Source organism: Macrotis lagotis, chromosome 5, assembly GCF_037893015.1.
Source record: "Macrotis lagotis isolate mMagLag1 chromosome 5, bilby.v1.9.chrom.fasta, whole genome shotgun sequence".
In the NCBI taxonomy this organism is placed as follows: Eukaryota; Metazoa; Chordata; class Mammalia; order Peramelemorphia; family Peramelidae; genus Macrotis; species Macrotis lagotis.
Window position 1 is genome coordinate 161,405,343 of NC_133662.1, and position 17,904 is coordinate 161,423,246.

Consider the following 17,904-nt stretch of genomic DNA (forward strand, 5'->3'; position numbering starts at 1 on the left):
TTATTCCAGTTCTTTTCTTTAGTTTCCTGAGATAGGTAGTTTTTGGTTTCCTTTAGAGGTAAAGGCTTATTTGTGTTCTTCAGACTTTTCTATGTCTTTCTCAGAATACATCTTCAGAGAGAAATTCTTCAGCCTTTGAATCATAAGATCCTCTGTGGTAAGACTGAAACCTTGGAAGAAATCTAGTCTACATTCCTGCCCAGTGAATAAATCCCTTCTAAAACATTGAGCCTCTGATTGAAAACCTCTAATGATAAGAAAATAATTAATGAACCAATTCATTCCATTTTCAGCTCTAATTTGGTTCATTATTATCCACTCTGGCCTGGGGTAAGACGGACAGTTTTCATTTATCCTTTCTTCCTTCTGTTTAGTAATTAGTACTATCCACTATGGATCTTCACATCTTAAATACAATTGATTTCTGGGGCAAATGTCCAAAGTTGCAAATTTTCAGTTATTTGGTCCCATGCTGAACCATGTTTAGGAGGTTTATCCATTGCTGCTTAGCATGCTTTTCCTAACATTGTGACTGGATTTGGCTGATTTCAGTTTGTAGGCAACTGGTTTTAGCTGCAGAAAATCACTTGCTGACTTGGTTGTTTTCCAGGCTTCTTGAAGCATCTACATATCTGTATATTTAGGAGTAAATTGTTAATCTTACAAAAGATTGTTTTGTTCCAGCATTAGCTTAATAGTTGGCATACTTTTTTGTTGTGATGAGATTATCTTTACTCTGGAAGCCTAAAGGCTGATCTTGCCATATTTAAAAAATGAGCTCCAAGAGATGCTCATTTTAAAATCCAACTTTAGTTGGAAATATCAGCAGCTTTCTTATTAACAAATACTTGCTTATTTTTTTTTAAAAATTGATGCTTTTTTAAGCAACTTAATTATTTCCATGCAGTTTCTTTTAGTTGTTTTTATTTTTATAAGGCAGTGGGTTAAGTGGCTTGCCCAAGATCACACAGCTAAGTAATTATTAAGTGTCTGGTCAAATCTGAACTCAGTTCCTCCTGTCTCTAGGGTCATTGCTCTGTCCACTGCCCCACTTAGCTGCCATTTCATGCAATTTCTATTTTGTTTTGAATGTTTTTAGATTTAGGAAATTCATGTTAAAGATCTTAGATACATTTAAGAGTTAGAACATTTTTTGAAGAGTTAGATCAAAGGATCTCATGGAATAGTTCACATATTTATATACCTATCACATGTTTCACATACGTATATTTCACATGCACAGCTATCATTTAGGCATGTGACTATTCTACTCTATTGTATAGTGAAACCTAGGAGATATGATCAAAGTTCACAGGGAAAAAGGATGTCACTTTTATTAATTTGCCAGTTGGGAATGGATGTATTATATTAATATTTTAAAATCATAGGTCTATATCAAAAGAGGTCCAAATTAGAACAAATTAGAAACCAGTCTTATCTAATGAAACCCTATACTTAAAATAAACAAAAGTACTTATATGTTGTTAAGGTTACTTTATCCAGAAACTTTGATTTAAGTTACTAAGCATAAAGCAATGATTATTCATTTGTCTTCTACCTCAGTTTTCAGGTACAGCAAAATTTAGGACTTGACATATATTTATATACTAAGTTGGGTATCCTCTCTCTACCTGAACCTAGGGCATTTTTATTCAGTCTTCCTTCCAACCCCTGTAGACTCTCCCAGGAAAATCCATCCATCATGTCCTTATTATGAAGGCCATTTTAAAATATTTCAATAAAGATATTATACTGAGAAACCAGAATTTTATATCAAATGAAATATTTATTGAATGACCACTATGTAAAAAGAAAGGACATGATATTTTTCTTTATATTTGTTAAGAATTCTTTTCTGAATGATTTTCTGCTTTTGTCTGCCTCTAGTAGAGTGAGATATGGAAGAGGAACCTTCCTTTAAAGCAAAGCTTGAAGGACAGCTAGTCTAATGTTCTTTAGTTATTACTCTGACTTCATCTTTCACATGGAACTAAAATTTTGATCTTCTCCATCAGTGCTTTTTCTCTAAATAACTTTATTACTTATATCTTTGACAATTCAGTTTGCCATTGCCATCTTACCTGAATGTTACTGTTTTTTAAGGAAAGTTAGGCATAACAAAAATTTAGTTCTTCAAAGATTTGTAGGTTCACCAGACAACAATATTCCCCCTTTGGAAGTTAAGGACAGTTCCACTCTCTTTTGATAGTTTTGTATGTACCCCATTCTATATGCTAAAAAAACCCCAAAAAACCCTGAAGGAGATCTCTCCATTCTGATAGATAATTTGAGAAGTGCTTCTATCAGTCATCTTAGTGAATACACCATCTAGCTGATGTGACTTCAGGACTTTAATTATGTTCATTACTGGGGAAAGAACTACTGCTATCATCTGGTGTGACTATATGTCATCAGGGAACCAAGGGTCCTAGGGAAGTAGGCCTTGTTTATAACAACTCATATAGCAACAAGCTATATGTCAAGTATTTGCTTGTAATCATTATTCACTATAGCTTCTATCTCAGAGGAAAAATTAAATGTAAGCTAAGCCATTTTTTTCCACTTATGTGTTTATTCCCATATTAGATGAATTTAGGTATGTGGTGTTTTGTTTTTTTCTCTAGATTAAATGTATGATGTGAATTTTTCTCTCTAAATTTTTTGAAAATCAGTTTTGTTAGACTGGCAGTCTTTAGTTTTTACTTTTTTCATTATGAAATGAAGGGAAATATAAACCTTTGTCCATGATATGTTCATATTTGTTTTATAGATTGAAAATTAAGCCCATCATTCAAAATCTTTGGATTCTAAGATTGACCTATGAGAATAATAACATTTTTCATATTTTTTATAAAACTTTTTAGATGTACTTACTTAAATGCATTCCTTAAAAATTTAAGACACTTAAATGAAAACTCATCAAAGACCTTTAGATTATTTGCCATTACATTTAACAAGTATTATGATTATACCATAATATTCATAACTTTCCAGTAGTTCAATTCTTTAAAAACTTACAGAAGTATAAGTTTTTTAATATAAGTCAAAATACTTCCATATCTCTCTTAAAAGTTTAAAAGCATTTATAAGGCTATATGAACATTATTTTAGATTGGCAGTTATATTTATTCTCTCTTTTATATCTTTATTTGACATATTAAACAGACAAAATGTTTATTAAAACCAAAACTTCAGATAATATTAAAACTAAAAAATAATATAAAACAGAATTTTCTCATTGTAAAAATGGTTCATACTTCTCCAGAATACATTATTTTACTGCTATATTTGTACTTTCCAAATTAGCCAGAATATAGTTACTGAAAATGAAGTTATAAATACACCCCTTCCTCCCCTAAAAAAAGAACTCCAGAAAATTTTCATGGTCTAAAACATTTTTGCTTAAAGCGTTACAACCACAGCTTAATTATGTACCTTAATCTTTTCTTGATACTTTAATAATTCTTAAAGCAAGTATATTATTAGGAAATGTAAAGAATAGCAAATAGTGAATTGTGATCTCATTTTTCAAAAGTATCTACAGAGAAATAATATATTTCTTAAAATTATTTTGACTGGAAATTATATAAATTGCTGAAATAGAACATAAAATAAAACAAAAAAATCATTGTAATCTCTCTAAATATTACTTATAACAGCGGTGTCTATCTACTAGGTATCTTTATCTCCTATAGGGCCAGTATTTAAAAAAAGTCTTTCATCCATAGTTGGTCAATATTATTGACAGACATCTTGAAGAAATACTTTTATTATTGCTGTTCTGTTAGAAAGATATTACACATTAATTTTTCCAAAAGATAGGATTGTTAAACTTTTGGAATAATTTTGCTACTATGTCCTGGAAGACTCGTCTTGAATTCAAATTTGGCCTCAGATAGCTGAGTGTATCTGGGTAATTGAGTTTGCCTCACTTTCCTCAGCCATAAGTGAGCTACAGAATGGAAGAGTAAACTGCTCTAAAAAAATCTTTATGGTTCACAGAGTCAAGACATGATCAAAACAACTAAACTAAGCAGCCTTTCTTATATGGTATTTATCATATTCTCCAACATTCTCCAGATATTTTCATACTGAAATACTAAAGTGAATCTGTGACTTGACTTGTTTTCAGTGATGCAGATTTCAATCCATCCATGCTCACCCATCCTTTGTGATTCTTATCCTGTCCTCCAAGGCTCCCAAGCATCATATTAGTGACTTTCCATGATTTCTTCTAAGGATAGCAATCTACTAGTCAGGATTTCTACATGTCATCCCTACCCTAACATTGGATTAGTCTGTCTTCTCTTCATGTCTTAAAATTCTTTGATGACATTATTTACTATACCTTTTTTTGAAGTTCCTCATTAAATGTATATTATAACTACTCAAAACAAACATATTCCTTTCCATTGCTCTCCATATAATAAGTTATTGTGAATTCTGTAGAGAGCATTAAATTCTGTGTTTCACTGCCTGCAAGTTTAGTATTAAAAAAAGATAGGCTTTTGTTTTCATAGGAATTTAAGAGTTATTATTGAAGCTCTGCATTATCCTGTAGGCAATCCACTCAATTTTTTCGTTTTTTTTTTCAATTCCAGACCCTACTTAAATGTTTTGTCTGCTATTTGAATAAGGCTTACTGTCAACTCTGTACGTTATCCAACCAAATTCATGTTAATATCTGGGGAATAGACATTCTCTGTCTAATTGATATTTCCTTTGTAGATAATCAAATCAAATTCTTTTGAGTGATTATTCATCTTATCTAGAAGGAGCTGAAGCATTAGTAGTAGCTTGATGTCATTAGCTCAATATTATTTATAATTAAGTCATCTAAAAAACTCAGCATCCACAGGGAATGAGATTTCTTTTCTATTTGAACTCTGTGATAAATCTCCATCATAATGGATAACACGTAGTGAACATCAATCTATTGTATTCTTCACTTAATATTTATTTATAGAATGTTGAAAATAATTATTCCTATTGTTATATTTTTCAGGGAATCTTGAGTGATTTTAATATGAATAAGAGACACCTTATTGAAAAAGAACATATTAAGCTGCATTTGGTCTACCAAATTAAATGCATTTTCATGATGGTGGGATATTATAGTGTTAATATAGTTTTGTCAGTTGTGAAATGATAAAAAATGTTATCTGTGGCTGAATATCATTTGTGAAAATCTTGTTTCATACTACTATTATCATCAAGCATACCCTTGATTTATGTACAAAGACTTATAAAGATTTTGCATAAATAACTTATAATTCGGTAGTTATTGATGTTTTCTTGATCACTCTTTTTGATGTTGATTCATTCAATTTTTTTTTACATCTTCAATACATTTTCCCCTTCAGATACTTTGAATAATATTAGTTTTTTAATTCCCTCTTGATTGTCTTTTTCAGCACTGGTCTTATTTATATAAACTTGGTCCAATTAAGCTGGCTTTCCCTTTTTGTTTTCTTTAGTGCCATTTTAATTTTCTTTATTATTTACCTTAGGCTATAGAGTTAGGATTTGAACGTGGTGCTACCACTGTCTTTAATGGACAAAACCTTTTTAGTAATTTTTATATTTTTTCCATATCTCTTTCCTTTCATTTTATTTTTTTTTCATTTCCTTGGGATGACTTTGTTGATCGAATATCTTGTACTTTTTTTCAAACATATGTCCTCTCATTCTTCTTAGTAATAGTGCTAGGGAAGAAGAATACCAATAGTCAAGTTTGTCAATGCTCTAAATGTGACATCCTTGTCCAGTGACTAGTAGTGGACATATTTCTGAAGGAACTAAGTCAACCTTGGCATCTTTCCTTTTGATTAAATTAGAAGAAAGAAGGAACTTGTGACTAAATAGAAAGGCAAACAGATTCTCCTTAGGAGAGGCAAAGAAAGGAACTGATAGAATGGGTTTTACAGAAAAAACCAGTTGAGAATAGAGATTCTGTAATGGATATTAGATTATCATATATAGCAATTTGGATGATAAGTTAATTGCAGAAGGACCACATTGACAATTTCTGTGGTTTATACAGCAATATTGATTGCTGAGGAGCAAAGAAATAAATTCTTCCAAGCTTTATTGAGATTCCATTTAAAATCTACATGTTCTGATACTTGATGACTTCCCTGAGGAGAGGAAGATGAGATTGAGGAGAAATGTACAGGAAAGCATGATTCAGGAAAAAAAGAATGAGAAAACCTAACTATACCCTCCATCTCCTATTGTGTTGGTCTCTGTTGATTGTTGAGAGATTACTACATCTAGCCAGCCCTAGACACTCAGTCATGCCATCTTCCTAGCCTGCTAATCCATCATGCCTCTTCTTTCTAGCTCTTACAACAAAGAAAATGATAATTGAAATTGGTAGAGGTAGTTTGCTCATTTAGGAATTCCTTCTGTCAGTAATATCACAGGTTCAATTTCATTTCTAGTCAAATTGCTATACTCTTCCAGTATTCCTTGCTCCAAACTGCACTTCTTCCACCCCACCCAATAATCCCCCCCCCCCCCGAATGTATCTCTTTATCTTATTTTCCCTATCTTTGAATTTTTTTCAAAAGAACAGCATGGGGCAGCTAGGTGGCGAAGTGGATAAAGCACAGGCCCTGGAGTCAGAAGTACCTGAGTTCAAATGTGGTCTCAGACACTTAATAATTACCTAGCTGTGTGGCCTTGGGCAAGCCACTTAACCCCATTGGCCTTGCAAAAAAAAAAAAACCCTTAAAAAAAAAGAACAGCATAAGCTTTGGATGCCAACCAAGGTCTCTCTCTCTCCCATCATCAAAGAGTTGTAATATTTCTGACAAGGAAAACCATTCTGAGTTGATTAGAAAACTCATTTAAATGTAGAATTTTCTTGCTACCTGTTTGTAAATCATTTTTTAAAATCAAAATGTAACATAAATTTTTTATTATCTATTGTCCTATTGGTTTTTTTTTTTACTGTGTCTCCTGTTATGGTGAGATGATCAGAGTATCTAACAGACTATAAAGTTTGTATAATTTCTTTCATTAGTATATTTAAAAGCCATAATTTTTTTAATAGAATAAAAGTTGAAAAACCTAAGAAAAGGTTTGAGGCTTGATTATATTACAGACTTTAATTCTATTGGTACTTGGCCTAACTGAACGAAGATAAAATCTTTTTAAATTTCTAGTTTCAGTTTGACTCAACAAATGTTTGTTAAGGACTCACCATATGCAAGGCACTATTTTGAATTTTTAAAATTTGAAATTATATTTAAGTGTGTCTTTATTCTACTTGATGGGGATGCATGAGCAGTGGGTCACATTGCAGTCTAAACATGCATTCTGAGTAATTCTTTTTCTATGTCTAATATCTCCTACAGTGCTTTCCCCTTGATCTCTAACTAAATTACAAATTCAACCATATCACCTCCCTATTTGGTCAATTCCAGTGATTCCTGATTGTCTCTAGGATTGAATATAAAATCCATAATGTAACCCCTCCTGCCTTCCAATCTTCTTGCTCTTTATATCTCTCCAGTGCCTTGATCCAGTGACACTGGCCTCCTTGCTTTCCCTCAAATATGACATTCCATTTTAAGAGTTCTTCCATCTCTAAACGTATTCCTTGCCATCTTAGTGCCTGAATCTTCATTCTCTTCTCAGACTCTGAGCTCTTTGACTTGGAAGGTCCACCTTCTTCAAGAAGCCTTTTCCGATGTCTTTTAATGCTAACATTATCTTCAGTTTATCCTTTATTAATATATTTTGTTTGTATGTATTTGTTTTTGCTGTCTTCTGCATTAAACTGTGAGCTTCTTCTATTTATTTTTTTTTGGTATCCCCAGATTTACAGAGTACGTGGCATATAGTAGGCATTTAATAAATTCTAGTTCACCGACTAGTACCAACTGAGTACATGGTCTGTCCGTAGAGTTAGCTCTTTCTTATTTTCTGCCCATATATCTATCTGATAGTATCCTTTATGTTGCTTTTTCTTAATTTGTTGTAACTGATTCACACCTATTATGTATCACTTTCTTGACGAACAACTGCAACTTTGATTCTTTAGAGCCTTTGTTACCTAATAACATCATCAGTATATTGAAGTTAGAAAGATGGGGTCAATTTTAGGCAAAATCTAAGAGTATACAAAGAATTCTGTTTTTTCCATAAGCAACCCAGCCAATGCCTTTTCAATAATTGTCTAAGTTATTGGTTGAGTTATTGTGAATATTATTTATGAGTTCTTGTACTGTCCTAGAAATTATTACAATAAAAGCACCTGTAAACAGGAGCTTATTAGAAAGCATTATTGATTCTATAGGAATTTTACAAGAAACTCTCTTCAGTTTGAGCTCAGCATTGGATTTCTTCTTTGACAGTTTCAAACACTTTTTGGGAATATTTCTGAGAAAAATATGAGTTGTATTTAGTGTCAGATCTTAAAAAATAAAAAAGTTTATTATATACATCAAGTAAGTACAAGAAGAGTAGTTTCCTAGACCAACATAATGGTAGTTAGAGAGTTAACACAATAACTTTAACATGCTGCTAAAGAGATAACTGAGAATTAGTATTCTCATACGTAATCCAAGAGTTATTTACAAGAATCCAGACCAAGTTGAGTCTGAACATGTATGTTGACTGTGTGAATACAGTGAAGGAAACCTATGCAAAAGCTGATGTTCAGATAGAAATGAACAGATTTAAAAGCTTAAGCACATAAGTACAAACTCTTAATTTTTTAGTTTAACTTCAATTTTTCTTATTTTTATTTCTACATCTACTTTTTCTGTTATGTCTTACTTGATGATGATGATGATAATAAGAGTCAATTCTTTATTTTCAAGAAATTTCAAGAATTCTTGATTTTGTCATACATGAGAATTGGCTTGTTGAAAGAAAGCTTTTTAATTTAATAATAGTTGCTCTGCTGAATCAAATGCTTTTTTTTTAGGTTTTTGCAAGGCGAACGGGGTTAAGTGGCTTGCCCAAGGCCACACAGCTAGGTAATTATTAAGTGTCTGAAACCAGATTTGAACCCAGGCACTCCTGACTCCAGGGCTGGTGCTTTATCCACTATGCCACCTAGCCACCCCGCAAATGGTTTTTTTAATAGTTACAAAAACAAGCTTTTATTTTCAACCCATTTTAGTCATTTACTATAAATTTGTAGTCTGCTTTGTAATATCAGATATAAAAGACAACCTGTTCTCTTCTCATATCTTCAGAAACACTCACAGTATATATAGAGTTTTTCCCCTAAAATTATAAGGAAAGAGGAAAGTAAGCATATGTGGTTCAGTAATTTTTATCCATAGTGGGGTTTTTTTTTTTGTTACAGTGCTTTACTAATCCTCTGATAATCCTCCCCTTTTTCAAATGACTTGAGAATCAATTTGTTATCTTCAGCATTGACCTCGTCTGTGCATATATTGTCTAATAGATTTCTTTTTCCTATTCTTGTTTTCTCTAGTCCATTTCTACTTTTTTGTGAGACACATTGGAAACCCTAATATTTGAAGCCAAAATGTGATGTAATTAATGGGGAAAAAAATTCATTGTTGAAATTTTGAGAGTACTTTTCTACTCTTCATCTGTTTGTTTTCCTATTTTCGTTTTCTCTTTAAATGTCCTCATGATAAATCTCGTTTAATTGGATCTCTCACCAAGTTATTGTCCTACCTTTCTATGAAGGAGTTATTGTTAATTCATAATATTCCATCATTATGCCTGTAAATTATAAAAACACAATTTTATTCTAAACTGTTATTGCTTTTGGTTATTACTCATATTTAGAGAAATAGATCATGTTTGTTGATGGAATTTGTTCTTTTATGTTCATTTGGTCTCAACTGAATTTAAATTAGCCTTAAGAAATGGTGATAGTTTATACTGATACTTTTTTTTAAAAAATCACATTCTCATTTTCTTTAACATGTTTAGTTTCATAGTTTATACTGATACATTTTTTAAAAAATCACATTCTCATTTTCTTTAACATCTTTAGTTTTTAAAAAATAGATAAGATTCAAATTTCCCAAATAAGGCATAATATTTTCTTATTTTTAAATTGATTTGGTACTGATTTTGTTCTTTTGCTATAAGTCATTAGTTTGACTAATCAGAAAACTTATGCAGACATGACTTTGATAACACTAAAAATTATTTTCTATTTTAAATGTAATCAATTTCTTATACATATTTATACATATATATGAATACACACACACACATACACAGAGTAAACATCTTATTTCTATCTGTCCATCTATTATCATCTTATCCAGGGCCTCCCAACTCTACTTTTAAAGAGAGTATTTATGATTAGAAAATTGCTGATTGTCCAGATAAGGAGGAGTCTCTCCAATCCTTTCCCAGCCCTTTTATTTCTATTAGGCTTGTCAGTCTTGCAACAAACTTCTCTGTTCAGTTCCATTCAAATATTGTCCAAAAATAGCTTAAATAATTGGAAAAATTTGTGGTTTCCTTTCTTTTTTAAAATGCCTAGATCCAGACTTCCCTTTGCATATCTTGCTAACTACCCAAGAAAATAAACTACTACCTGGGTTGAAGAAGAGCTCTCCTATTCCTTCTTCCTGTAAAGGAATTATAAGTATTTTCTAAAATTATGGTACTTCAGTGCTAAACTAATTAAAGACATTTTATATCAATTGGTTTAGGGGAATACCTTTTATATGAGACCATGTCAAGAATATCATCAGGGCCAACAAGCAGAAACAAATTTTAAAAGCAAGATGACCAAACATACAGAAAAAGATTAATCAAGTCATCAAAAGATTTCTGACACTCAAAGCATAACTCTGGTATGATGTTGACTCAAAACTTGGTACAACTATATTGTATCAGTTATATTAAAGTTATTCTGAACATTTTTGTATTAACCATATTGATAAAAAACATATACACATCCAAAAAAATAAAGTAAAAAAAGCATGCTTTAATCTGTATTCAAGAATTCATCAGTTCTCTCTCTAGAGGTGGATAGCTTTTTTATCAGGAATTCTTTGGAATTGTCTTGGATTATTGTATTGATTAGAATAACTAAGTCTTTTCACAACTGATCATCATCATCACAATTGTAGTTATGCTATGTAATGGTCTCCTGATTCAGCTCACTTCATTTTATATCAGCTCCTATTAAGTCCTTCCAGATTTTTCTGAAGTCATCCTGCTCATCATTATCTTTTACCACAGTACTATTCCATCATGATTATATACCACAGACACTCCTCAAATGATGTACATCCCCTCCATTTCCAATTCTTTGCCACCACAAAAAAATACTGCTGTAAATATTTTTGTCTATTTTTTGGTTTTTATATCTTAGTGATATAGACTTATAATTGGTATCGATGAGTCAAAGGGTACATATAGTTCTAAATCTTTTTGGACTTAACAATTTTTTCCTCCAGAATGGTTGGACCAGTTTGCAACTCCAAAGACAGTGCATTAGTGTACTTGATTTTTCATATCTCTCCTACATCTATCATTTTACTTTTCTGTCATTTTAATCTATCTAATAGTTTTGGGGTACTAAGTTATTTTAGTTAACATTTTGAACATTTTAACAACAACAAAAAAAAACTGTCAGTGTGAAAGTTTTCTTTCTTTCCCTGATAAAATATTAAATTTTTGAGATTGTAGTCTCTCCACAGTTACTCCCTATTCCTAGCCCCACCTGTTCAGCCTTACATTTGTTGTTACAAAATAAATATTAAACACACAGTCTCTTAGTTTCATGGGATGCATATTCACCTGTGGAACACTGGTCATGCTATTCATCATAGGTTAGACTTGTTGAATATGGTACAGAGCCTCACTTCTTGGGAGTGCTTTAGAGAGGTTAGGTCCTGTGATTTCATATTACTTATGTAATCAAGGTAAGGCAAGTTTGTAGTTTAGTGTTAAAGATAATTGTGGAACTCAAGACCATAGAGATTCTGATATGGAATCATTAGAAACTACATATCAGATAAAATCTCCAACAATTGCTCCTTTTTTCAGAAGAGGACCATTTAAATTGAGATCAGATAGGAAGCTTTATGGGAGAGTTTGCATGAAAAAATACTGCCTCAATGCTGTTATATGATTATAGTAGTAATTAATACTCCCCTGACTTTGGAATAATTATTATTCTGGATTGCCAAGATTTGATTTTTAAAATTAAAAAAGCATATTCTTATTTGTATTATGTTTGTCTGAGCATGCATAGCAGCTTTGCATTATTTATCTGTATGATTCTAACTAGCATGATATCTTAGGCATATTAAGTACATACTATATATTTGACCAATAATAAATTATTAAATCTAGCTGCTGAATGTGAAGGACAGAAATATGGCAGAAAAATAAGAAACATGCTTCCTTTACCTCTTTCTTGAATCCGCAAACATTGGTCACCTATTATATGCACTAATCACTATTAGAGATGTAGAGAGGCTAAAAAATGGAACTATACAATCTATTTTAGGGAAACAAGACTCAGTTTCTTGGTACAAATTATAGGATAATATAATTCAGACTGATAAATTTGGTTATGTCAATTTTAAGAAGTTTAGAGAAGGGAAAGATTTTGGAAGGTTTGGTGAGTCAGGCAAACCTTCATGCAAAAGGTATAACTTTGCATTGTAAAGGGAGGGATATGTTTTGTATAAATAAAAAAGAGGGAGGGGAGGACATTTAGTATTGAAAATAGAATGAACAGTGACAAGAAGGCAGGTGTAACATACTGTCATGTCATGTTTGTAGTTTAGAGGGTCAAATTTGGAAGTGAGTGAAAAGTTTGATAGGTTATAATGGACAAGGTAATGGTGAGTTTTGAAAACTTAATTGGGGAATTTTAGATTTTATGAAGTATATAACTAAGGAACAATAAACAGTATGTTCGATTTAGGAACACCCATTGAGCTACATTATTTATGGTTTAGAGAAAAAGCTGGAAAGCAGCAAGTTGCTCTTGATTCAGTAATGAATTATTGAGGTCTGACTGAAGTAATAATGAGGGTCTGTACAGAAGGAATAGTGGAATAGAGTGAGAGGCATGGGAAAGGAATGAATCCCAGCAACACTTCAAAGAATAGATATATTTTGGATGATATAGGAGAAAGGGAAAAAAATATGAAAGATGAGAGAGAGGATACAATGATAACTTATACTAAGAAATATAAAGACTATTTGTTCTTATTGTGAATAAATAAACTTTGAAATTTCTTTTATGTTTAGGTTTCAAAATAATAACTTGTTAATAATATAAAGTTAATTTTGGTATTTTTTATCAAATGAAAGTGATGTATGAGAAACCCATTCATACATTTCATAACCATAATTATTTCTTTTTCATTTTCAGGGAGCCTTTTATTATTCTTTCAGGAGGTTTGTCCTATGATACAGTAGGAAGGAGACCTTGTTTAACTGTTATGCATGGGAAAAGCACAGCTGTGCTAGAAATGGACTATTCCATTGTTGATTTTCTTACACTCTGTGAAACACCATACCCAAATGGTAAGCTATGTTATAATCCTTATTGCTTAATTTTTCCAGATTTTGGATTTCATTGACAAAGGAATGCAGATCATCAACTACTCTGTTGATTACATTTATCTTAGAGAGTTGCCTGGAGCACTGGTTAAAATAGCCAGTCTGTGTAGAAGTGGGCTATGATTCCAAGACTGAACCTCTAGCCACTGGACAACACTACTTTGCTGCCTCTTGTTGATCCTTTGTTCAGGAGTGTCTGACTTTAAGATCAAAGGTCTATATCATAAGATCAAAGGTCTACATCATAAGAACATTCCATTATTGTATTTTTGTATAACTTTTCTGGGGGAATGCATGCAGCTAGCACAACTTCATATATATTTTATTGTTCTTCCCCAGACCCTTTTTTCTTGGTCTTTGTTTTCTATTGTGTGCCATGGAATCACTGCACTATTTTGAATAAACGTAACTTTATCCTAAAGCTTTTTCTTTTCTTATCACTTCCATCTTTATGCATTCATGACAAATTGACTTTCTCCAGAAGACACAATTACTCTAGTCACTCTGTTTAGTTCTGGCTTCTCTCATGTCCATTGACTAGATAAGAATTGGCATAATCTTTGTTTTCTTATGTCACTTCCAATTCCTCCCTCTGCATTTATGACTCAGAAGACTCTCCATTTAGATTTACTCCATCACTGTAGTATTCTGTTCTGATCCTTTTAATAGTAATCTATCAGTCCAATCATTGTCTCCTCTATTTTTTTAACTCAGTATGTTTCCTTAACATTATTGTGGTATTAAAAGCATTTTCCATTTTGTGGTTAAGATTTATCTAGAGTCTCTCTTCAAGATTTGACTGTGTAAGTTTTCTGAATGAGGCTATTTCAGCCCCTTCAAAGAATCAGAACATCTTGTATAATACTTAAGTGAAGAAAAAGTTTTATGTGTGATTAGAAATCAGGTTATCTGCTAGGTTCAGTTATTTTCAGTGTCTGAATCTGAGCATCCCTCATAAATATTTAGATTAAGCTAGATTTAACAACTAGTCAGTATGTTTTAGGACATGGGAGAGATCAGGATTATTAAGTTACTATTTTTATCACTTGGTCACAGGAAAATGAGAGCTGGAGTATGTTTACTATAGCTATAGAGATGATTTCTATATTGTATATATTATTTTCCTATATATGTTTATTTTTCATTAATTCTCATGTCTGTTTTCCTGAATTCTTTATATTCACCATTTCTTCCAGTGTACTTATATTCCCTTATTTATATGTGTCACAATCTGTTAGAACAATTCCAAATTGAAGGTACACTCTGCTTCTGCTCATCTCACTCTATTTGTAGTTATTTGGAAGAATGAAATAAAAAACAGTGTTTGTATATGAAATCTATATTTGACCTCCTTGGCTTATATGCTTAGCTTAGATTTCTGGGTCAAAGGTTAGGTGAATTTTTTTAACCATTTAAGTATAATTCCTGAATAATTGAACTAGATCTCTAGAAACAGTTAGTCATTTTTTTTCATCTTTACCAATTTTCCAAGGGTAATAGGCTTAACTCTTTTTTTTTTTTTAGGGTTTTTTTTTGCAAGGCAATGGGGTTAAGTGGCTTGCCCAAGGCCACACAGCTAAGTAATTATTAAGTGTCTGAGGCCAGATCTGAACTCAGATACTCCTGACTCCATGGCCTGTGCTCTATCCACTGTGCCACCTAGCCACCCCCTTTAACTCTTTTTTTTAATGTATCAATATAGCTTTTTAAAATTTTTATTATATTTTTCAATTACATGTAAAAATAATTTTCAACATTCTTTTTTCTAAGATTTTGAATTCCACATTTTCCTCCTTTTCTTCCTTTCCTCACTCCTCTCCATGACAACAAGTCATCTGATATAGAGTAAACATGGACAATCATGCTAAACATATTTCCATATTAGCCTCATTTCTTTTTCAAGAAATCTTCTAATTGATTCAGTCAACTACACCTTCTTTTCTACCTCAACTTCTACCTTATATTTGAGGAATTTAAACACCATTACCTTCCTAGTGATCAGTTTTCTCAGTACTTGTCTTTTATCTTGATTCCATTTGAAACAGGACTGATAATACCTTAGATCTTAGCCATGTCAATAAGTATGTCACTTGCATGATTTTTGAATTGTTATTTTCATCTCCATTCATTTTTTCTGTCATCCTTACTTCTTCTAAATATATCTTTCATCCTTACAAGAAGCTAATATTTTTTCATTCCTCTCTGTTTCCCCAGTCCTTCAGTGAGTCTCATTTTCCTGTCATGGTCTTGCCTCTGGTTAATACATTTTTTAAAAGATTCTATCCCTCTTCTCCCCTATACTACCCTATGTATCTCTTTCTGTTTCTCTGCTTCTCTCTCCCTCTTCTAAATCCCTCTCTCCCTTTTCTGGATCTTTATCTCAGTCAAAATGTTTAAAACTGAATTCATCATCTTTCCTTTCAAACCTGCTCCAGACTTTTCATTTTCTTTTGAGATCATTACCATCTTCTTAGTTACTTTGGCTGAATACACACCAAGACATCAGCTTTAATTCTATCCCACCCTTTCTAGATCCTTATTACTTTTTGCCTGAACTAATATATTAACATCCTAATTGGTCTTCCTTTTTACAGATGGCTCTTCCTTTCTCTTCCCCCCTTTTCTTTCCCTCTTACCCCCTTGCTAAAATAATCCCAAGGCACAGTTCTGGCTATTGCACTCCCCTGTTAAAATGAAAACCTTTTATGCCTCCTTAAAGTCAACAAGTAAAATAATGTCTTTAGTCTTATATTTAAGACCTCTGCATTATGACTCTTGTTCCAAGCTTATTTTGTTCTACTTAGTTTGAACAACTCCATTTTGTCACCAAAGTGAACAATTTTCAGTTCTCATTACTCTATTATTCTCTCCATCTATACCTTCCAAATCTTTACCTTTCTTTAAGGATCATCAACAATGCTTACCTTCTTTTTTTAAAAAAAAATAAATTTATTTATTAATTTTGAATTTTACAATTTCCCCCCAAATCTTACTTCCCTCCCCATCCCCCACAGAAGGCAGTCTGTTAGTCTGTACATTGTTTCCATGTTTTACATTGATCTAAATTGATATGTTGCAAGAGAAATCATATTATGAAAAATAAAATATAAGAGATGTCAAGATTATATAATAAAATAACAGTTTTTAAAAAAATCCTTGGTCTTTATTCAAAGTCCACAATTCTTTCTCTGGATACAGATGGTATTCTATATCACATAAACCACCAAATTGTCCCTGATTGATGAACAAGTCCATTAAGGTAGATCAACCTCATGTTGCTATTATGGTGTAGAATATTCCTCTGCTTCTCCTCATCTCACTCAGCATCAGTTCATACAAATCCCTCCAGGTTTCTCTGAATTCCCATCCTTACTGGTTTCTAATGGAACAATAATGTAAATATATATATATATATATATATATATATATATATTTATATGTGTATATACATAATTTGTTCAGCTATTCCCCAATTAATGGGCATTCACTCAATTTCCAATTCTTTGCTACCACAAATAGAGCTGCTATGAATATTTTTGTACAAGTGATATTTTTTACCCTTTCTCATGATCTTTTCAGGGCATAGACCCAGTAGTGGTATTTCTGGATCAAAGGGTATGCACATTTTTGTTTCCCTTTAGTCATAATTCCAGATTGCTCTCCAGAAAGGTTGGATGAGTTCACAACTCCACCAAAAATGCATTAGGGTCCAAGATTTCCCGCATCCCTTCCAACATTGATCACTGTCTTTTCTGGTCACATTGGTCAGTCTGAGAGGTATGAAGTGGTAACTGAGAGATGATTTGATTTGCATTTCTTTAATAAGTAATGATTTAGAGCAATTTTTCACATGATTGGATAGCTTTGATTTCCTCATCTGTAAGTTGCCTTTGCATACATATCCTTTGACCATTTGTCAATTGGGGAATGGCTTTTTTTTTAAATAAATTTGACTCAGTTCTCTATATATTTTAGAAATGAGTCCTTTTTGTCAGAAATGTTAGTTGTAAAAATTGTTTCCCAATTTCCTACATTTTTTTGCTGTTGGTTACGGTGGTTACAGTCTGTGCAAAAGCTTTTTAATTTAATGTAATAAAAATTATCTAGTTTGTTTTTAATGATGTTATTCATCTCTTCCTTGGTCATAAACTGCTTCCCTTTCCATAGAATTTATAGTTAAACTATTCCTTGATCTCCTAGTTTGATTATCACATTGTTTTTTAAGTCTAAATCCTGTATCATTTTGATCTTACCTGGGTATAAGGTGTGAGGTGCTGATTTAATCTGTTTCTGCCCTACTAACTTCCAATTTTCCTAAAAGTTTTTATCAAAGAGAGAGTTTTTATCCCAAAAGTTGGACTC

The 17,904-nt window shown here is 32.0% G+C and overlaps 1 protein-coding gene across 2 annotated transcripts in view; it reads left to right on the plus strand.

The window, feature by feature from the left end:
* The window catches only part of STXBP5 (syntaxin binding protein 5), a 195,148-nt gene that overhangs the window by 98,793 nt on the left and 78,451 nt on the right, over nt 1–17,904 (plus strand). For both annotated transcript variants that reach the window (XM_074187788.1, XM_074187789.1), the window contains exon 10: nt 13,352–13,506. In XM_074187788.1, coding sequence (XP_074043889.1) covers nt 13,352–13,506 — 155 coding nt within the window. The remainder of the gene's footprint in view (nt 1–13,351; nt 13,507–17,904) is intronic.